The sequence below is a fragment of the Chaetodon auriga genome, chromosome 1 (assembly GCF_051107435.1).
Source record: "Chaetodon auriga isolate fChaAug3 chromosome 1, fChaAug3.hap1, whole genome shotgun sequence".
Classification (NCBI taxonomy): domain Eukaryota; kingdom Metazoa; phylum Chordata; class Actinopteri; order Chaetodontiformes; family Chaetodontidae; genus Chaetodon; species Chaetodon auriga.
In genome coordinates, this window is record NC_135074.1 from 4,237,256 (window position 1) to 4,260,942 (window position 23,687).

A 23,687-nucleotide genomic window follows, 5' to 3' on the forward strand; every position below is an offset into this window, starting at 1 on the left:
CTCAAAAATTTGGATTCTATCTTGTGTGTGCCAAAATAAAAGGAACAGAAGAATTATTTTAGGGATGCAATTATGGGATGACTGCAAGTGCAAATTTCACAAGTAAAGTGAATGTTTAACTTGTCTTAATTTAATTATAACAAACTAAATTTGCATTGAGGGTGGAACAGGGAAAGACGCAAGTCCCTCCTGGGGACTTGGTGGGGTTGTCTTAAGTAACTGCAGGTGACAGGCATATGAAGATCCATGCATATCGGAATATGTCCTGAGACATATGTAAGTGTCTTCATTCCCCATGTTTTGTTGCCATTGAAAAACTGATATTAGCTTGTACAGCCGGGAGGGAAATAGTCTGACCAGTGTTCCTCTGCCATTACTTTGCAGTCTGAACGAAACACACTTCAATCATTCAATCAACTTAATCTATTTCACTCCAGTGTACACATGTTCTGGCAGCAAACGATGCAATGAGCAAAGGCAAAATCTTTTCCCTTTGTTAAGGCGTAGCCTTTAAATGTTTTACTGGACTCAATAATGCAGACCGATAGGTAGAAATAAAAGAACAAAGAAATATATTTTAACAAGAAACAAAAAATATTAACAGAAAACGCACTCTAACAGAGCAGACAATGTAACAAAACTGAATAGCTGAGGCAGAGCGAGACATTGGACATGGCGGGATGGCACTGAAAGAGAAGACAACACATTTAAGTGGAAGTCCAAAAGCACAGAAAACAAAAAATCCAACACAAGAACAGTCTTAGCAATGACTGAGAGAGAATTCTGAATAAGTTTCTTTCAACGATATTCACACGGCGAATTGATGTATAACTGAGGACTGCTGGTCTGATGAGCCTGATGTGCAGCAGGTGTGCAGGTGATAAGGTGGGAGCCAGCAGAGAGTGGAGGAGTCCATGCCCAGTCTCAGACAGACAGGGGAGCAGACAGACAGACAAATAACACTAAGGGAAAAGGGGAAAAGGAAAACACTAGAGACAGATTAGCAGATCCTAACACCCTTTACAGATTTTGCAAGTTTAATTCAAAGCATTGTAGCATAATTGATGTAGTATTTTCTTTTTCACTAGATCAATAATCAAGTTACTTAACATGAAAAAGCGACATACTTTGAACACTGGTTACAGAGCTGCAAAAAAATGTGTGTGTGTGTGTGTGTGTGTGTGTGTGTGTGTGTGTGTGTGCCTGTGTGTGTGTGTGCCTGTGTGCCTGTGTGCTGACAGTGTGTGTGAGAGTGGCCAGTGGAGTTGTACAGAGGAGAACTGTCCAGGAACCTGCTCTGTGGAGGGAGGAGCTCACATCACCACCTTTGATGGAAAAATCTACACCTTCCATGGGGACTGCTCCTACTTTCTGGCTAAGGTAGCACACATCATCATCTGCAACACTGCTGGTATAGCACCAGTTTTTGATTTTCAGTCATTGTTTAAGTTCATGTTTTGTCCCAACGTCTGTTGCAGGATAGTTATAACTCCTTATACTATGTACTGGTTGACCTGGCCACCAGTGATCAGGAGGACATGAGGACCTACCTCAAAGGTGTAACTCTGTCCTTATACAATAGATCTGTGGTAAGCTCCAGACACAGACAAACACACACACAAGCACAGTTTAGAAAGTGGTAATAGAGCTGATGTTTAGCTGATAATATCAAAGTTGTGCAATCCTCACACCACACATCACAATGCATGTTTAAAAGTTTAACAAAATCCAAGAGGTCTCTGGAAAATCTGTTGTATTACTGTTTCATATAATCTTAAAAGTATTTTTCCACAAACTGACAGGTTGTTGAAATTATGGATTCTGGGGACGTCTTTGTGCAAAACATCAAACGTGATCTTCCACTGTATACATGTGAGTTACTTGAAATTACATCATAGAAGCCATGCAGAATGTTCTGAAAAAAAAAAAAAAAAAAACAGCTGAAAAATGCTGACCCCGAGTCAGTTCAATTCAATTCAATTCAATTCAATTCAATATTCCTTTATTTGTCCTGCGAGGGGAAATTCCAGAATACAGCAGCATCAGTAAAGATTAATATAAGAAGTGCATGCAAAGTAGAAACAAAAAACAGTATATACAAAGAGTGAGGATTTAAAATAAAAATAAAAAGAAAGAAATTGTAAAAAATTGTAAGAAATTGTAGATAGTATTTACAGACTGTTATGTACATGTTTTTATTGCACAGCTTATTGCCCAGACTATTGCACTGATTACTTGGAGCAGTTTTTATTGTACAGTCTGACAGCTGCAGGGAGGAATGACCTGCGATACCGCTCTTTCACACACTTTGGATGTAGCATCCTGTCACTGATGGAGCTCCTCAGTGCAGTGAGTGTGTATTGGAGGGGGTGGGAGTCATAGTCTGTCATGGAGGACAGCTTGGCAGTCATCCTCCTCCCCCCCACCTCCTCCACCAGTTCCAGAGGACATCCCAGTTCAGTCATTAGTTAAAAAATTCTAACATGTTTAAAGAATTTTGAATTTGTATTGATGCCGTAGATGCACATAAACGAACAAGATCCACCCCACAAGGGATTAGATGAACATGAGAATGGCCACAATCTGACAGTAATGTGTATATTTCCATGACTGACTGAACACTGAGTTTTAATGTTTTAATGTCTTCTGACACTGCAGTGGACCTGAGTGTCTTCAGGCCATCATCCTTCTACATCCTCATAAGCACTAAGGTGGGCATAACAATGATGGTCCAGCTGTTGCCTGTGATGCAGGTCTTCATCTCAGCTGACACTACACTCAAAGGAACCACCTCTGGTATGCCTCCTTATTATTGTTACAGTGTCTGGAAAATGCCTCTTGCACATTTTTATATGTTGCTTAATCTTGCATTTGCCAGTATTTACAAATTAACCAGTTCTATTTAGAAGTGCTGGAAAAGTGTTTTAGCTTGTAATACTTGACAATGTTAAATGTATATAGCTGTGCAAATGTGTGTCACCTTATCCAACAGGTTTGTGTGGGAACTTCAACAAAAGAATGGGTGATGACTTCAAGGTGATTAGTGGGCTGGTGGAGGGAACTGCTACAGCGTTTGCCAACACATGGAAAACCAGAGCCAACTGCCCTGACATCAAGGCATCCTATAGAGACCCCTGTAGCCAGGACATCAACAAGGGTACAACAAGAATCTCTCCCTCAATGTCTTGTCACATCATATCATGTAAAATTTGTCATGTCATATCATATGAAAGCATATCATATGAATGAAACTATACTATACCATACCACATTTTAGAGTTACCCATGCCATTTTCAGGTCATGTGAGGTTTTGTAACCATTTCATTGCTCTGTGTTACTGTGTCTCAGAGACATATGCCCTGTTCTGGTGCTCCAAACTATCTGATCCCAATGGAGTGTTTGCTTCTTGCCACTCTGTCGTTGACCCCCACATATACAAAGCTGTGAGTCTGTACACAAAAACCTCTAATGACAAATTTACCTACCTAGTGTACCTGGTTAATATGTCCATGTCCACTGTATTTCTTTACAGAACTGCATGTATGACAGCTGTAGCTGTGAGAAAAGTGAGGACTGCATGTGTGCTACAGTCTCCTCATATGTCTATGCATGTTCGGCAGCAGGAGTCCAACTCAGTGGCTGGAGGAATACAATCTGTGGTGGGTAAAGGACCATTTTGTTTACAATAATAACCCTGGTTATTAGTGTGAAACAAAGTACCTAAAATAGCAATATAGCAATAGCAATATTATAACAGTTGCATCAGCACCACAGACAGCACACAGTTACACAACAAACTTGCAATACTATATGTGCAGCTCAAGGGTCATTTTAGTCTCTCTCACATATCTATGATTCCATACTGGCAAACATACTATGAAACGACAATATTTTTAACCACCTGAAAGCTTGCAGGCAATTCAAGAAAACAACTCACACCAAAAGCATGAGAGTAATATGATTGTGGCCTTCTTGCTACACTTCAGTGGCTCAGACTGAGCCTGGTAAAGCTGCAGCCAGCGTTGCCCAGATAAATGGAATCTCCTCTATAAACTATTCACTCTGTCTTCAGGTCCCTTTCAAAATCATGTTGGAACAACAAGTTTTCCTTTTTACTTTAGACATTAAATCAGACTTTGTTGACAATGGGGCCCGACATAGCTCACTGACTTATACAGGCACAAAGTACGCGCACATGCACATGCACACACACACACACACACACACACACACACACACACACACATCAGAATAGCATCTGTTTACCATTTCTCACATCTACTTTAATTCCTAACATTACGGTTATCTTCAGTTTCTACAGTTTCTTACATTCCAGTGTTTCAATTATGTTATGTAAAAGATAAATAGTCCTACACACTGCCTCCATACAAATATTAAGCTGCTGTGCATAATTTTATGATATGATATAGATATTAATTTAATATAGATGTTATCAATATACATTTTAATATATTGAAAATGTATATTGAAAAACATAATATCTAAAGCTAGTCAGATGCATGCTGAAAAGAAGATCAGGGTGACCACTGACAAAAACATGCAAAGCTCTTGGCAGGTTGACATCACTCACATTGTTGCACACAACTCAAAATCAATCTAGTCGATCACCAGCAAACTGTTGTTTGACCATATTATCAGCCAACTCTTTCATACTTTCATCCCACATTAAGAATATGATAGTTAATATACTACTGTTGGAATATAGTGAATACAAAAGAGACATTTGGATAAAACACTCACAACAATAATGATACTAATAAGTTACACACACACACAAAAAAAAAAAGAACTATAATAATGCTTCCGGTAACTACTAATCCAAACCCATACATACATACGCCTATGTTAAAAAAAAAAAAAAAAGAAAGAAAAAAAATCTAATTCTGCAGATACAGTCTCATTCTACCATTCAACTCTTATCTCTCCCACTAGGCACATACAGTGCATGTTCCACAGGCATGGCGTATGACTACAACATGACCTGCTGCAGTCGTACCTGCCGCTCCCTCAGCCAGGTTGACTTCTCTTGCCAGACCAGTTTCACCACAGTGGATGGCTGTGGCTGTGCCGAAGGAACCTACATGAACGAGGAGAAGCAGTGTGTGCCCAGAGAGAGCTGTCCCTGCTATAACAGAGACACCATTGTTCCCGCTGGAGGGCATTTGAAGAAAGACGGCACCACATGGTAAATAGAGAGTGTAGTACAGTGACATCAAGAGCATAAAGGGGTCAGAGTTAGTTTATGAACTGTAAATTGAGATTATGGATAGGACATTGTTGTTCCATTTTAGTGTATTACAGAGCATACATTTTACACTTTGAATTCAGACACTTAAACAAGATGGGGAAAGTAAACAGTGAATGTAAGGTACACAGAGCCATTGTAATGGAGACACGCCTCTACAGCCCCACTAGCAACTCTGTGTAAGTATTTTGAGATGATGAGATAATGTTAGCATGGCAGCAAAGCCAATCAAAACCAATCACTTGCAGATATCTAAAAAAAAAAATGGAACCTAGTGCTTGTCCAGTTTAGCTGATTAAAAAGGTGCCATATGCAGTTTGCTTGTGTCTGTTGTCACTTGTTACAAATTTCATTTATCTGGTATGACTACAAAGAGAGCATTGTCAAAGTAACCAGATTTTAATGTGTGAACACTCCCAAAAAATGGTCAAAAAACAACAAGGAGACAGTCCAAAGGCAAGCTAGAACACTTTGTAGCCAGTCTACAACATCACTGTATATCATTAAGAGGGATGACAGAAAAAGAATGATTTCAGGATGCCAGCTGATGACGTCCCCTCATATCTGTTCTCACAGCTCCTGCAAAGATGGAGTTCTCAGCTGCACAGGGGGGATGCAAATACAATGTAGGTATTGACATATGGACATACTTAAATCCCCATAATTCAGTAAGGTAAACCATATGTAGTTTGAATGCTATCATGATGCTTGACTATTGAGTTTGAGATTTATATATATACATACACACACACACACACACACACACACACACACACATACATACATATGTAAAGTGTGATGCATATGACTTTGGGAAATTTGACATGATCACAAAATGATTTATCATGAATTTGTTATTTATTATCCAGCCTCAACACAATGCGTTGCCCCCATGGTTTTCCACGACTGCGGCAATACGCTGTCTGAGACCATTGGGATTGAGTGTCAGAGGAGCTGCAGTAATCTGAAGGAAAATTGTGTAAGTACAGCATAGCATTCACACACTCACACTTCCATACACACAAGGCATACACATGATAAGTAAGCACAGTCCATGTTTGATTCACATCCTCTTTTCACCCTCCACTTTGTCTGGATACAGATAAGTAACGGCTGTGAATCAGGCTGCATGTGCCCTGATGGCATGGTGTTAGATGAAGCAGGAGGCTGTATCAACGAGACCAAATGTCCTTGTATGCACAATGGAGAGACCTATCAGCCTGGACAGACACTGACTGTAGACTGCAACACCTGGTTTGTACAGTGCTTAAGATACACGCAAGTACAGTATGTACCTGCATGGATATGCACACACTAAACATTTCTCTCACAGAGGTTGCCCGACAAACAAATTGCCCACAGAAATCCTTCTATATTTGGCAAAAGCAAAACATATTACTAAGAGGCATGGTTTTCATCACATCCTCTCCAATAATGTCACTAATAAATTAAATTTAGCTTGTACAGTCTGTGATAAAATAGCACATCTGGATTTTCCATGCATATTCCCTGCTGAAAATGTATGCTGTAGTTGTGTGATTTTCTGGATTAATAATATTCAGAACAATTTTTACATTAAATTGACAAAAAAAAACATGGCATACATTGGTATTAAAAATATCCTATTTAATGATTTTTTTTACACAGATTTGCATGAATGAACGTTTGTGTCTGGTCTGTGTCTCCACAGCTCCTGCAGTGCAGGGAAGTTCCAATGCACCGAATATGAGTGCGATGCAACTTGTCAGCTCTATGGCGATGGTCACTACATCACATTTGATTATTGGAGGTTTGACTTCAACGGACAGTGTGAATACACACTCTTAGAGGTAAAGTGGCAGGTGGACAGATGTACAGTGATTAAAATGAACAACTATTATCTAATTTCATGCTACACACACTGTGAGTAGTTTTGCACACAAGATGATAAATGGACTGTATTGACGACCACTCAAAGTGCTTTACAACACAAGCCTGCATTCACCCTGTCACACACATTCTTACGTTGACTAGGCCACCTGCTTATTGCAAGCTTTTAACTATTCACACACACTCACACACCGATGGCAGGGAGTTGACAGATCGAGCCACCAACGTTCTGATAAGTCAATGACCTCCTGAGTCACAGTCGCCCAAAAAAGAAGGACATAGTAAAATTGGTTACCTTGCTGAGGAGTTAGCAGCTAGCAGCGTGCAGCCTGTTGTCTGCAGATCTTTTATACTATACATATGTTGAAAAAAAAAATCCCCCTCTCACCCCCCTCCAGGGGTGGTGTGTGTCTTTTTCCTGAAGCTCAGGTCCTCTGTCAGAGGCCTGGGAGTTTATGGGTTCTGCGCAGTATCTTAGCTGTTCCTAGGACTGCGCTCTTCTGCACAGAGACCTCAGATGCTGTTCCTGGAATCTGCTGAAGCCACTCTTTCAGTTTGTGGGTCACTCCCGCAGTGCTCCGATTACCACTGATGTCACTCTTGCCTTTGCGCCCCACTTCTTCTCTAGCTCCTCTTTCAGCCCTTGGTATTTTTTGAGCTTCTCGAGTTCCTTCTTCTTTATGTTGCTGTTGCACAGGATTGCTATGTCTATCACTACTGCCTTGTTCTATTGTTTGTCTATCAACGCGATGTCTGATTGGTTAGTCACCACCATCTTGTGAGTCTGGATCTGGAAGTCCCACAGGATCTTGGCTCGGTCATTCTCCACCACTTTAGGAGGTGTCTCCCATTTTGATCTTGGGACTTCCAACTGATACTCAGTGCAGATGTTTCTGTACACTATGCCTGCCACTTGGTGATGGAGTTCCATGTATGCTTTTCCTGTCAGCACCTTACACCCTGCTACTATGTGCTGAACTGTCTCAGGGGCACCTTTGCACAGCCTGCACCTGTGGTCTTGTCTGGTGTGGTCGACCTGTGCCTGTATTGATCTTGAACTGAGGGCTTGTTCTTGAGCAGCTATGATTAGTACTTCTGTGCTGTCTTTAAGTAAGTAAGTTCTGTTGCCTTCACTTAGCAGCTCATCTTTGGGAACCATCTCTGATGCTCATCAGTCCACAGCCTCCCTCAGTCTGCCTAGCGTACAGTCTCAAGGTGCTGGACTTGGGATGAAACCCTCCATGCATTATGAGGAACTCCTTTGTCTTGAATAAGTGCTTTCTATCTCCTCTGGCCAGATGATTCTACCAGCAGGGTATCTGATGACTGGCAGTGCATATGTGTTGATAGCCTGGACCTCGTTCTTTCTATTCAGCTCATTCTTCACAACCTGCCTTACTCGTAGTAAGTATTTGGCTGTGGCTGACTTCCTTGCGGCCCCCTCATGGTTCCCATTTGCCTGTGGTATCCCAAGGTATTTGTAGTTGTCAATGTCGATGTCATTGCTTTATATCCTGGAGATATATATATCCTACTGCAAATGAAATGTCTACACTGTTTTCTTCCTGGCACACCTGGAGACTTGGACCTTTTCATTAGGAAATAAAAAATGCAAATAGATGTGTGCCTCTTGACATCTGTCCATCAGTCAATCAGTCTGGCATTTTCTAGCACTTCTGACATCACACAATTTGGGCTGTCTGTGATGTGCAGCTCATCAAACAGCAAGCAATCTAAACCCAGCATGGGAATAAACTGAATGGCTATTGCAGAAAACATTATTTTATCAAGACTTATAACTTGAACAATGGTGTCCAGTAATTGCATCCTGTGTTTGTCCCTTATTCAGGACTACTGTGGCACTGGTCATGGCAGCTTCAGAATTATCACTGAGAATGTTCCATGTGGAGACAAGGGATTCACTTGTTCCAAGAGCATAAAGATCTTCCTGGAGGTAAATACTACAAATTTACACTGTCCCCATGTTCTGCCACAAACACTAATCAGAATATCAAAGTTTGATGTTAACATAGTGAAGTGTTAGGCTAAGATTCTAACTCAAAATGAGAATCTCTGAGACTTGTTATTGATATATGATTGATAAGCCTTATGATGCTTTTGAGAAGTTTCCACAATTAAAAAGATTTGGAACGAGCAATATAGTACAAATAGTACACAGATTTATGTCACCATAATTGGAGGCATAAAGTTTGCTCTTAAACAATAATAGAATAGAACAGAACAGAAAATAGTAATGGAATAATAGAATTTCATCCCCTGGTCATGCAATGATGCCAATGACAATATACTAAATATTTTCAGGTGTGTGCTGCCTGTGTGAACACTCACACTAAGAGGCAATGCTAGTAAAATGAGAACTTGATATTGCCATACAGTAAATTTGTACCTGTTCTTTCGTGAGGAAAAAGGCAGTTTATTTCCAGCTATCAGGGAACAAAAGTTCCTCCTCACAATATAACATAAATAAATACCATGTAGCTAACATTTAAGGTGAAAAAGTAAAAAAAGTAGAATTTTTTTATTGAGCAACTGGTTACTTGTTCATCATCACTTGAATTGTGTGCTAATAAAATGCATATTTATTGTTGATATCAACAGGATAGCGAATTCCAATTAAAAGATGAGACCTTCATTATAGTAAAGGGTGGCAGCCAGAATGTTCAGGAACAGAAGATGGGTCTGTTCTTGGTGATAAAGATTAACCCAGGGATATTGCTCATGTGGGACCAGAAGACCAGTATCTCCATTAAACTCAGTGCGAAGTTCCAGGTAAAAATCAAGTCTGCATGTTTTGATTCAGTCTGGCTTATTGTCACACCATGAAAATCTTCACATCAAGACATTTTGTTCCACAAAGAACAACAATGAATATTTTTGATTAATATGTTGATTAACATTTATCATGACTATACACAACGTAAAAGGGGTTGCTCATAGTGCTGAAATTATCACCCAACTCAGCAACTCCACTAAGCTTTTTAGCTTTGCACACACATTTACAGTATAGTATGGTTAGTGATTAGCTTGTGAACACTACATCTATCTTAAGAACAGAATATTTTCCCCAGGGTTGGCATTCATATGCTGCCTGCTCACACACTGGCCATAATAACTGTCAGGACTATGATGGTGGTTGTTTTGATGTTTTCCTGGCCCCTCGAGAAAATTGATCAATTCAGCTTTAAATTGGTTCAAGTTACATGTCTCATAATTTTGGTTTAAAACACATTTTATGTTATGCTATGATAGTCAGGTGTTTTGTAGTCAGCAAATTGTGTGCCACTTTTAAAGAGAGGACCGGGTTAAATGTGACATACGGTACAAATGGCAAGGGTTTGGTAAATATTACAACAGTGTCAGTACTTTATTAACTGTACAGTAAAGGCATTAAATGAGCATGCCAAATTTACACCTACGGGGTGAAGGATTATTCAGTGATAACAATCATTGGGTTCTTCCTTCTCAGGGTCAAGTGTGTGGTCTGTGTGGAAACTTTGATGGCAACAGTAAAAATGACTTCACCACACGCTCCCAGGAGATAGTGGCAGACGTTCAAGAATTTGGCAACAGCTGGAAGATGTCAAATTGCCCATTTCCCAAGGAAACCACTAATCCTTGTAAATCCAACCCCTTCCGGGCAGCATGGGCCCAGGCACAGTGTAATGTCATCTACAGTGACACCTTCAAGAGCTGTCATATGCAGGTAACTGGTGATAGCAAACATACTTGCATGGATACACACATGTCAACAAATACACTAAAATATCACTTTAACAGCCATGGTATTCAGGAAATTACAGAAATGCTACTGTTTCTCTCCATCTTTGGCACTAAGTGCTCGTTACTTCATCTGTTGGGTGGTCTGTCTATACATCTGTTCAATCAAAATATAGTCCTACCATGACTGTATGGACTGTTTTGCTATTGGTATTGCTATCAAAGCCACTCCTGATACAAATACTACTGCTACCAACAGAGGACATTTTTGTTACTGTTGACCTTTATTATTCTGCTAAACTGTACATATTTTGTGTTCAAGGTTGATCCTGTTCCATACTTTGACTCTTGTAAGAAAGACTCTTGTGCTTGTGACTATGGTGGGGATTGTGAGTGTCTCTGCACTGCCCTGGCTGCCTATGCCAAAGCTTGTAATGAAGCTGGGTCCTGCATTAGATGGAGAACTCCAAAGCTGTGCCGTAAGTTTCGCTACTGGATTTTGGGCACTCTTGGATGCTAAAACAAAATCAATCAACTGTATCTTTCATGAATTTTAATATATTTTGTCATACTAAGGAACACGCTGACTTTTTTAACGAGCATAGAAGAACTTGTTTTGTCCCTTGCAGCTATTTTCTGTGACTACTATAACTCCCCTGGTGACTGTGAGTGGCACTACAAGCCTTGTGGAGCTGGCTGCATGAAGACATGTAAGAACCCATCAGCAAGCTGTTCCAACATCATCACTACCCTGGAAGGTACGTGAGACAGATCTCTTGCAATGCAACTTCTTGACTAATGGAGTATGTGTTTTAAGGCCAGGCTTTGAGTGCAACTTAGGCAACTAACTGTTTGATCTTTCCTCTGTTCAAATATACTGTAAAAGTGAATGTCAACCAGATGTGCTTATAATTCAGGATTTAGACATGTGTTTTAGAGCAATCATACTCAGTATCGCTGTTTTCACCACTGGGCATGGAGAAAAAGCTAATGGCATTTTCTGGTGGTCTCTTCTGTTTCACGTATTTCTGATGGATATGCTTGCAAACCTTTTTCTGTTTCAAACCAACAATTTACAAATTATATGCTGTATTAAGTTTTCATTTCTTTGGGTTAGTTTGTTTTCTACCTTAATTCATCTGTCTTGCAGCTCTGTGAACATATACAGTAACTTGTTTTTCTGTGCAAGGAGTCATTGACCAAAACAAAAAGAAATTTAAGTGATGGAACATTTTCAATCATTTAAAATAAACACACAATGTATGGCTCACCACTAGCAAAACACTCAAGAAAAAGATCTCATTCAGACTTGCTATGTTGTTGTTATGCTGTATAGGTGCTATATATCACAGATTCCCAACTCCTAGCCACAGACCTGCACAAGGCCAACATTTGAGAACAAAGCCTCAAAGAAATGATACAATTGGGGGAATCACTCTGTCATCATCACTTTTCAACATTCAGCATTCCATGAAATCTTTGTGAGAATACTACCTGGTTGCCACATCACACCCAGCCACTCTTTCTCTGTCATTTTCTGTTTTGCATCAAAGTTTATTGGTGTGTTGGCAGGATATATGGGGGGGGATCATGACTGAAGCAAAACTATCTCCCAGGCTGCATACAAATCTGCTTGGTTTTGGAATCCAATGAATGGGAACATTATATTTAATGGGGTGGCTGTGGTTTAGGAGGTAAGCAGGGTTGTCCACTGGGCACAGGGTTGGTGGGTTAATACCCAGCAATTCCTGTCCACATATCAAAATGTCTTTGGGCTAAACCCCAAATCTTAAGGGTAAGACCTGCACCTCGCATGGTATCTCGCTGCCATGAGTGTGTGTCAATCTGTGTGTAAATGGGTGATGGAGCGGCAAATTGTGCTCATATAGCACTTTGGAAAGAAGCACAGTTTGAGCACAACAGTTTAACATTTTGCCATACTTGTATTTCTACTGAGGTTAATCAGAATGTTTTAATGTTGTTGCAGGCTGCTATCCACAGTGTCCCCCAGCCCAGCCCTTCTTTAATGAAGACACTATGAAATGTGTCTCCTGGGACCAATGTGGCTGCTATGGTGACGATGGCTCCCATTACAACATAGGAGACAGGGTTCCATCGGAGAACTGTTTCACTTGGTATGTCTCATACAGAGGATTCATCTTCATTCTAAGGGCGTAGCACACAGTCGCCATTGATGCACATACCGCATTTGGACATGCACACTATTGATGTAATATACTGTAACTGAGTAGAAACTATACCATTTTTAGAGTAATTATATCCCCACTTTGACCGATCAGCATAGGGCATTTTGACAGACCAATAAAATAGCCACTGACCACTGAATCATTGGCAGTATGCAATGCATGGATGGATACCTTAATACGTGATCCACAAGTACAATGGCCAGAGAATTCTAATCCCCTGTCCTCACCCCTTTGAAGTATTATGACAATGGATGCAGGCCCTTTAGTTAAAACAATGTGAAAGGTATACATTAATAGACTGCATACAATCACCCTTAAAAGGTCTCATCTCTCACCTGGTAGAAATTAATAATACTTTAATGATGTTTTACCATTGTGGATTTGGACTGTCTAATATCTTTGAAAAAGTTACACTTAGCCTTTACAAACTTCCCTAAAGCCCTCTATGGTATACCATCTGAATTGTTGCTGCACATCTGCGATATTCATATAGTCTGCGGTAGAAAAATAATTGTTCCATAGCACTAGAAAATATTTCTTTAATTCCTCTATTGTTCAGAAAAGGTAAGGATCTCATAGTCACCCAATTTCTTTAATTCATGCAGACAATAAGTTATATTCCAAGGTTTTAGCCAAATGGTGTTTGGCTGGATTGAATAGGAGTTTTTATGGTTACTTTTAGAACAATTTTGTTTGGGGAGAAATGTATAAATATGGTTGCTATTCTGTATTTGAAACTCTCTGCTACAGTCTCAATGAATGGTTTTCACTCCTTTCCCTGTTTTCCTGGGACTTATCCAGTCTCATTCAAACAATTTGCTTCACATCATGATATATAATTGAGGATGCTCATCATGAAAAATGACTGTTAATTTTGTGGATCTCAAAGAGCAATGAACTGACCAAATCTTCTTTCTATTTCAAAGCTCCTGTACAGTCTCTGGAATAAAATGCATCTACAATGTGAACAGTAAGTCACTGACACTGACAGTGTATTTATTTATCTGTTTATCAATGTAAGTAGTACACACACTCACACACACATTAATACAGTTAACAAAAACATAAATGCAATACTTTTGTTGATGCTGGCTTAAAAGATCTAAGACTTTTCTGGGTGTACAAAAGCCTTTTTTCCGTAATATGTTCACAGATTTGATTAAATCCATTTTAGCAAGAACTTGTCCTTTGCCAATTTAATCTGTTCAGCTGACATGCCTGGCCAATCAAGACGCTGATTAAACAGCATGATTATTACACAGGTAGGCCTGGGTGGTCACAATAACAGGAAAATGTGCAGTTTTATGTTGGAAAAGACATTTAACGAAAAAGACACTAAACTGGGGGTTTCATAGTTCATGACTAGTGCTGCTGATATTTATTTTTAGGAGGTTGCAGAAAACCAGTCAGTATCTGGTGACCATTTGCCTCATGTAGTGCAACACACCTCCTTTGCACAAAGTTCATCAGGTTGTTGATTGTGGCCTATTGAATGTTGGCCTAGTCCTCTTTGATGGTGGAGTTTTGTTGTGACCAGGCCAAGGCATTCATGTAGAGTAATAATAATGCTGTTTAATCAGCATTTTGAAATACCACACCTGAGAGGGGAGGGATTATTTTAGCAAGAAAATGTTCCCTAGCAGAAAAAAAGAATATGGATGATGGATATTCAAAAGATGATACTCTCAATCGACAGATTGCACATGCTTCATTAATGGAATGATCTACACATATGGGGAAACCATCTACAACACTACAGATGTCTTTGACAACTGCATCACAGCTGTCTGTGGGGCCAATGGAACCATAATCAGAAGCATCAAGCCATGCTTAACTACTACAACTGCAGGTCCTACAACAAGACCATTTACATTCAGCACAGTTGGAAAAATTACATCAGGTAAGAAAATTGACACAGAACAACCACAGATCCTGCATATTGTCTCCATTACTAAGGTTAAAAAACAAAAAAAAAAAAAAAAAAAAATTGGGTACTTCAACACTTTCTTAATACTACACAATTTCTGATATTAACACAGTTCTTACGACATCACCGTCAACAACAACTGGAACCACATCCAAACTTGGAGGGCCAACTACAACAAAAGAAACAACTGTAGCTGGCACAACAACAAAATCCGGTACAGTTGCCACTAGTCCAGTTTCAAGTTCTTCCACAGCTGTTGTTGAAACTACAACCTCTGTACCAACTGTCACAACAACTAAGCCAGAAAAAACAGTAACATCGAAACCATCAGTTACGACAACAAAAACAAAAGAAAAAACAACCACAACCAGAGGAACCACAACTAAGCCCACTGAAACAACATCAGAAACAACAACTGTCAAGGTTGGAACGACAACAACACCTCAAGTCACCACTGGCCCAGTTACAACTTCCACCACCGCTGTTGTTGAAACTACAACCTCTGTACCACCTGTCACAACAACAAGCTCAGAAACAACAGTTGTAAAATCAACACCATCTGTTACTACGTCAACTACGCAACTACAAACAACCACAACCAGAGGAACCACAGCTAAACCCACTGAAACAACAACATCAGAAACAACAACTGTCAAGGTTGGAACGACAACAACACCTCAAGTCACCACTGGCCCAGTTACAACCTCCACCACCGCTGTTGTTGAAACTACAACCTCTGTACCACCTGTCACAACAACAAGCTCAGAAACAATAGTTGTAACATCAAAACCATCAACTACAACCACAATCCAAGGCCTCACAACAACAAGCCGAGAAACAACAGTTGGTGTTGTTACAGGAGTGCGAGAAACAACGACTGTCATTACACAACCTTCTGTATTGAACACAACATATCATGAGAGTTCAACTACAACAGGAACAACATCAGAAGCAACAACTGTCAGGGTTGGAACAACAACAACACCTCAAGTCACCACTGGCCCAGTTACAACCTCCACCACCGCTGTTGTTGAAACTACAACCTCTGTACCACCTGTCACAACAACAAGCTCAGAAACAACAGTTGTAAAATCAACACCATCTGTTACTACGTCAACTACGCAACTACAAACAACCACAACCAGAGGAACCACAGCTAAACCCACTGAAACAACAACATCAGAAACAACAACTGTCAAGGTTGGAACGACAACAACACCTCAAGTCACCACTGGCCCAGTTACAACCTCCACCACCGCTGTTGTTGAAACTACAACCTCTGTACCACCTGTCACAACAACAAGCTCAGAAACAACAGTTGTAAAATCAACACCATCTGTTACTACGTCAACTACGCAACTACAAACAACCACAACCAGAGGAACCACAGCTAAACCCACTGAAACAACAACATCAGAAACAACAACTGTCAAGGTTGGAACGACAACAACACCTCAAGTCACCACTGGCCCAGTTACAACCTCCACCACCGCTGTTGTTGAAACTACAACCTCTGTACCACCTGTCACAACAACAAGCTCAGAAACAACAGTTGTAAAATCAACACCATCTGTTACTACGTCAACTACGCAACTACAAACAACCACAACCAGAGGAACCACAGCTAAACCCACTGAAACAACAACATCAGAAACAACAACTGTCAAGGTTGGAACGACAACAACACCTCAAGTCACCACTGGCCCAGTTACAACCTCCACCACCGCTGTTGTTGAAACTACAACCTCTGTACCACCTGTCACAACAACAAGCTCAGAAACAACAGTTGTAAAATCAACACCATCTGTTACTACGTCAACTACGCAACTACAAACATCCACAACCAGAGGAACCACAGCTAAACCCACTGAAACAACAACATCAGAAACAACAACTGTCAAGGTTGGAACGACAACAACACCTCAAGTCACCACTGGCCCAGTTACAACCTCCACCACCGCTGTTGTTGAAACTACAACCTCTGTACCACCTGTCACAACAACAAGCTCAGAAACAACAGTTGTAAAATCAACACCATCTGTTACTACGTCAACTACGCAACTACAAACAACCACAACCAGAGGAACCACAGCTAAACCCACTGAAACAACAACATCAGAAACAACAACTGTCAAGGTTGGAACGACAACAACACCTCAAGTCACCACTGGCCCAGTTACAACCTCCACCACCGCTGTTGTTGAAACTACAACCTCTGTACCACCTGTCACAACAACAAGCTCAGAAACAACAGTTGTAAAATCAACACCATCTGTTACTACGTCAACTACGCAACTACAAACAACCACAACCAGAGGAACCACAGCTAAACCCACTGAAACAACAACATCAGAAACAACAACTGTCAAGGTTGGAACGACAACAACACCTCAAGTCACCACTGGCCCAGTTACAACCTCCACCACCGCTGTTGTTGAAACTACAACCTCTGTACCACCTGTCACAACAACAAGCTCAGAAACAACAGTTGTAAAATCAACACCATCTGTTACTACGTCAACTACGCAACTACAAACAACCACAACCAGAGGAACCACAGCTAAACCCACTGAAACAACAACATCAGAAACAACAACTGTCAAGGTTGGAACGACAACAACACCTCAAGTCACCACTGGCCCAGTTACAACCTCCACCACCGCTGTTGTTGAAACTACAACCTCTGTACCACCTGTCACAACAACAAGCTCAGAAACAACAGTTGTAAAATCAACACCATCTGTTACTACGTCAACTACGCAACTACAAACATCCACAACCAGAGGAACCACAGCTAAACCCACTGAAACAACAACATCAGAAACAACAACTGTCAAGGTTGGAACGACAACAACACCTCAAGTCACCACTGGCCCAGTTACAACCTCCACCACCGCTGTTGTTGAAACTACAACCTCTGTACCACCTGTCACAACAACAAGCTCAGAAACAACAGTTGTAAAATCAACACCATCTGTTACTACGTCAACTACGCAACTACAAACATCCACAACCAGAGGAACCACAGCTAAACCCACTGAAACAACAACATCAGAAACAACAACTGTCAAGGTTGGAACGACAACAACACCTCAAGTCACCACTGGCCCAGTTACAACCTCCACCACCGCTGTTGTTGAAACTACAACCTCTGTACCACCTGTCACAACAACAAGCTCAGAAACAACAGTTGTAAAATCAACACCATCTGTTACTACGTCAACTACGCAACTACAAACAACCACAACCAGAGGAACCACAGCTAAACCCACTGAAACAACAACATCAGAAACAACAACTGTCAAGGTTGGAACGACAACAACACCTCAAGTCACCACTGGCCCAGTTACAACCTCCACCACCGCTGTTGTTGAAACTACAACCTCTGTACCACCTGTCACAACAACAAGCTCAGAAACAACAGTTGTAAAATCAACACCATCTGTTACTACGTCAACTACGCAACTACAAACATCCACAACCAGAGGAACCACAGCTAAACCCACTGAAACAACAACATCAGAAACAACAACTGTCAAGGTTGGAACGACAACAACACCTCAAGTCACCACTGGCCCAGTTACAACCTCCACCACCGCTGTTGTTGAAACTACAACCTCTGTACCACCTGTCACAACAACAAGCTCAGAAACAACAGTTGTAAAATCAACACCATCTGTTACTACGTCAACTACGCAACTACAAACATCCACAACCAGAGGAACCACAGCTAAACCCACTGAAACAACAACATCAGAAACAACAACTGTCAAGGTTGGAACGACAACAACACCTCAAGTCACCACTGGCCCAGTTACAACCTCCACCACCGCTGTTGTTGAAACTACAACCTCTGTACCACCTGTCACAACAACAAGCTCAGAAACAACAGTTGTAAAATCAACACCATCTGTTACTACGTCAACTACGCAACTACAAACAACCACAACCAGAGGAACCACAGCTAAACCCACTGAAACAACAACATCAGAAACAACAACTGTCAAGGTTGGAACGACAACAACACCTCAAGTCACCACTGGCCCAGTTACAACCTCCACCACCGCTGTTGTTGAAACTACAACCTCTGTACCACCTGTCACAACAACAAGCTCAGAAACAACAGTTGTAAAATCAACACCATCTGTTACTACGTCAACTACGCAACTACAAACATCCACAACCAGAGGAACCACAGCTAAACCCACTGAAACAACAACATCAGAAACAACAACTGTCAAGGTTGGAACGACAACAACACCTCAAGTCACCACTGGCCCAGTTACAACCTCCACCACCGCTGTTGTTGAAACTACAACCTCTGTACCACCTGTCACAACAACAAGCTCAGAAACAACAGTTGTAAAATCAACACCATCTGTTACTACGTCAACTACGCAACTACAAACAACCACAACCAGAGGAACCACAGCTAAACCCACTGAAACAACAACATCAGAAACAACAACTGTCAAGGTTGGAACGACAACAACACCTCAAGTCACCACTGGCCCAGTTACAACCTCCACCACCGCTGTTGTTGAAACTACAACCTCTGTACCACCTGTCACAACAACAAGCTCAGAAACAACAGTTGTAAAATCAACACCATCTGTTACTACGTCAACTACGCAACTACAAACATCCACAACCAGAGGAACCACAGCTAAACCCACTGAAACAACAACATCAGAAACAACAACTGTCAAGGTTGGAACGACAACAACACCTCAAGTCACCACTGGCCCAGTTACAACCTCCACCACCGCTGTTGTTGAAACTACAACCTCTGTACCACCTGTCACAACAACAAGCTCAGAAACAACAGTTGTAAAATCAACACCATCTGTTACTACGTCAACTACGCAACTACAAACAACCACAACCAGAGGAACCACAGCTAAACCCACTGAAACAACAACATCAGAAACAACAACTGTCAAGGTTGGAACGACAACAACACCTCAAGTCACCACTGGCCCAGTTACAACCTCCACCACCGCTGTTGTTGAAACTACAACCTCTGTACCACCTGTCACAACAACAAGCTCAGAAACAACAGTTGTAAAATCAACACCATCTGTTACTACGTCAACTACGCAACTACAAACATCCACAACCAGAGGAACCACAGCTAAACCCACTGAAACAACAACATCAGAAACAACAACTGTCAAGGTTGGAACGACAACAACACCTCAAGTCACCACTGGCCCAGTTACAACCTCCACCACCGCTGTTGTTGAAACTACAACCTCTGTACCACCTGTCACAACAACAAGCTCAGAAACAACAGTTGTAAAATCAACACCATCTGTTACTACGTCAACTACGCAACTACAAACAACCACAACCAGAGGAACCACAGCTAAACCCACTGAAACAACAACATCAGAAACAACAACTGTCAAGGTTGGAACGACAACAACACCTCAAGTCACCACTGGCCCAGTTACAACCTCCACCACCGCTGTTGTTGAAACTACAACCTCTGTACCACCTGTCACAACAACAAGCTCAGAAACAACAGTTGTAAAATCAACACCATCTGTTACTACGTCAACTACGCAACTACAAACATCCACAACCAGAGGAACCACAGCTAAACCCACTGAAACAACAACATCAGAAACAACAACTGTCAAGGTTGGAACGACAACAACACCTCAAGTCACCACTGGCCCAGTTACAACCTCCACCACCGCTGTTGTTGAAACTACAACCTCTGTACCACCTGTCACAACAACAAGCTCAGAAACAACAGTTGTAAAATCAACACCATCTGTTACTACGTCAACTACGCAACTACAAACAACCACAACCAGAGGAACCACAGCTAAACCCACTGAAACAACAACATCAGAAACAACAACTGTCAAGGTTGGAACGACAACAACACCTCAAGTCACCACTGGCCCAGTTACAACCTCCACCACCGCTGTTGTTGAAACTACAACCTCTGTACCACCTGTCACAACAACAAGCTCAGAAACAACAGTTGTAAAATCAACACCATCTGTTACTACGTCAACTACGCAACTACAAACAACCACAACCAGAGGAACCACAGCTAAACCCACTGAAACAACAACATCAGAAACAACAACTGTCAAGGTTGGAACGACAACAACACCTCAAGTCACCACTGGCCCAGTTACAACCTCCACCACCGCTGTTGTTGAAACTACAACCTCTGTACCACCTGTCACAACAACAAGCTCAGAAACAACAGTTGTAAAATCAACACCATCTGTTACTACGTCAACTACGCAACTACAAACATCCACAACCAGAGGAACCACAGCTAAACCCACTGAAACAACAACATCAGAAACAACAACTGTCAAGGTTGGAACGACAACAACACCTCAAGTCACCACTGGCCCAGTTACAACCTCCACCACCGCTGTTGTTGAAACTACAACCTCTGTACCACCTGTCACAACAACAAGCTCAGAAACAACAGTTGTAAAATCAACACCATCTGTTACTACGTCAACTACGCAACTACAAACAACCACAACCAGAGGAACCACAGCTAAACCCACTGAAACAACAACATCAGAAACAACAACTGTCAAGGTTGGAACGACAACAACACCTCAAGTCACCACTGGCCCAGTTACAACCTCCACCACCGCTGTTGTTGAAACTACAACCTCTGTACCACCTGTCACAACAACAAGCTCAGAAACAACAGTTGTAAAATCAACACCATCTGTTACTACATCAACTACGCAACTACAAACATCCACAACCAGAGGAACCACAGCTAAACCCACTGAAACAACAACATCAGAAACAACAACTGTCAAGGTTGGAACGACAACAACACCTCAAGTCACCACTGGCCCAGTTACAACCTCCACCACCGCTGTTGTTGAAACTACAACCTCTGTACCACCTGTCACAACAACAAGCTCAGAAACAACAGTTGTAAAATCAACACCATCTGTTACTACGTCAACTACGCAACTACAAACAACCACAACCAGAGGAACCACAGCTAAACCCACTGAAACAACAACATCAGAAACAACAACTGTCAAGGTTGGAACGACAACAACACCTCAAGTCACCACTGGCCCAGTTACAACCTCCACCACCGCTGTTGTTGAAACTACAACCTCTGTACCACCTGTCACAACAACAAGCTCAGAAACAACAGTTGTAAAATCAACACCATCTGTTACTACGTCAACTACGCAACTACAAACATCCACAACCAGAGGAACCACAGCTAAACCCACTGAAACAACAACATCAGAAACAACAACTGTCAAGGTTGGAACGACAACAACACCTCAAGTCACCACTGGCCCAGTTACAACCTCCACCACCGCTGTTGTTGAAACTACAACCTCTGTACCACCTGTCACAACAACAAGCTCAGAAACAACAGTTGTAAAATCAACACCATCTGTTACTACGTCAACTACGCAACTACAAACAACCACAACCAGAGGAACCACAGCTAAACCCACTGAAACAACAACATCAGAAACAACAACTGTCAAGGTTGGAACGACAACAACACCTCAAGTCACCACTGGCCCAGTTACAACCTCCACCACCGCTGTTGTTGAAACTACAACCTCTGTACCACCTGTCACAACAACAAGCTCAGAAACAACAGTTGTAAAATCAACACCATCTGTTACTACGTCAACTACGCAACTACAAACATCCACAACCAGAGGAACCACAGCTAAACCCACTGAAACAACAACATCAGAAACAACAACTGTCAAGGTTGGAACGACAACAACACCTCAAGTCACCACTGGCCCAGTTACAACCTCCACCACCGCTGTTGTTGAAACTACAACCTCTGTACCACCTGTCACAACAACAAGCTCAGAAACAACAGTTGTAAAATCAACACCATCTGTTACTACGTCAACTACGCAACTACAAACAACCACAACCAGAGGAACCACAGCTAAACCCACTGAAACAACAACATCAGAAACAACAACTGTCAAGGTTGGAACGACAACAACACCTCAAGTCACCACTGGCCCAGTTACAACCTCCACCACCGCTGTTGTTGAAACTACAACCTCTGTACCACCTGTCACAACAACAAGCTCAGAAACAACAGTTGTAAAATCAACACCCTCTGTTACTACGTCAACTACGCAACTACAAACAACCACAACCAGAGGAACCACAGCTAAACCCACTGAAACAACAACATCAGAAACAACAACTGTCAAGGTTGGAACGACAACAACACCTCAAGTCACCACTGGCCCAGTTACAACCTCCACCACCGCTGTTGTTGAAACTACAACCTCTGTACCACCTGTCACAACAACAAGCTCAGAAACAACAGTTGTAAAATCAACACCATCTGTTACTACGTCAACTACGCAACTACAAACATCCACAACCAGAGGAACCACAGCTAAACCCACTGAAACAACAACATCAGAAACAACAACTGTCAAGGTTGGAACGACAACAACACCTCAAGTCACCACTGGCCCAGTTACAACCTCCACCACCGCTGTTGTTGAAACTACAACCTCTGTACCACCTGTCACAACAACAAGCTCAGAAACAACAGTTGTAAAATCAACACCATCTGTTACTACGTCAACTACGCAACTACAAACAACCACAACCAGAGGAACCACAGCTAAACCCACTGAAACAACAACATCAGAAACAACA

General features: G+C 41.5%; 1 protein-coding gene across 1 annotated transcript in view; it reads left to right on the forward strand.

Annotated features, from left to right (window-relative positions):
* LOC143324255 (mucin-5B-like) overlaps positions 1–23,687 on the forward strand; it is a 53,493-nt gene that overhangs the window by 7,629 nt on the left and 22,177 nt on the right. Inside the window, exons 9-29 of the mRNA XM_076736597.1 lie at positions 1,242–1,380; positions 1,479–1,589; positions 1,803–1,872; positions 2,659–2,796; positions 2,993–3,157; positions 3,350–3,444; positions 3,534–3,660; positions 4,955–5,207; positions 5,844–5,893; positions 6,137–6,246; positions 6,370–6,521; positions 6,958–7,096; positions 8,986–9,090; positions 9,756–9,926; positions 10,624–10,860; positions 11,197–11,353; positions 11,504–11,632; positions 12,862–13,009; positions 14,008–14,051; positions 14,778–14,962; positions 15,930–16,991. Of these exons, the coding sequence (XP_076592712.1) occupies positions 1,242–1,380; positions 1,479–1,589; positions 1,803–1,872; positions 2,659–2,796; positions 2,993–3,157; positions 3,350–3,444; positions 3,534–3,660; positions 4,955–5,207; positions 5,844–5,893; positions 6,137–6,246; positions 6,370–6,521; positions 6,958–7,096; positions 8,986–9,090; positions 9,756–9,926; positions 10,624–10,860; positions 11,197–11,353; positions 11,504–11,632; positions 12,862–13,009; positions 14,008–14,051; positions 14,778–14,962; positions 15,930–16,991 (3,787 nt within the window). The remainder of the gene's footprint in view (positions 1–1,241; positions 1,381–1,478; positions 1,590–1,802; positions 1,873–2,658; positions 2,797–2,992; positions 3,158–3,349; positions 3,445–3,533; positions 3,661–4,954; positions 5,208–5,843; positions 5,894–6,136; positions 6,247–6,369; positions 6,522–6,957; positions 7,097–8,985; positions 9,091–9,755; positions 9,927–10,623; positions 10,861–11,196; positions 11,354–11,503; positions 11,633–12,861; positions 13,010–14,007; positions 14,052–14,777; positions 14,963–15,929; positions 16,992–23,687) is intronic.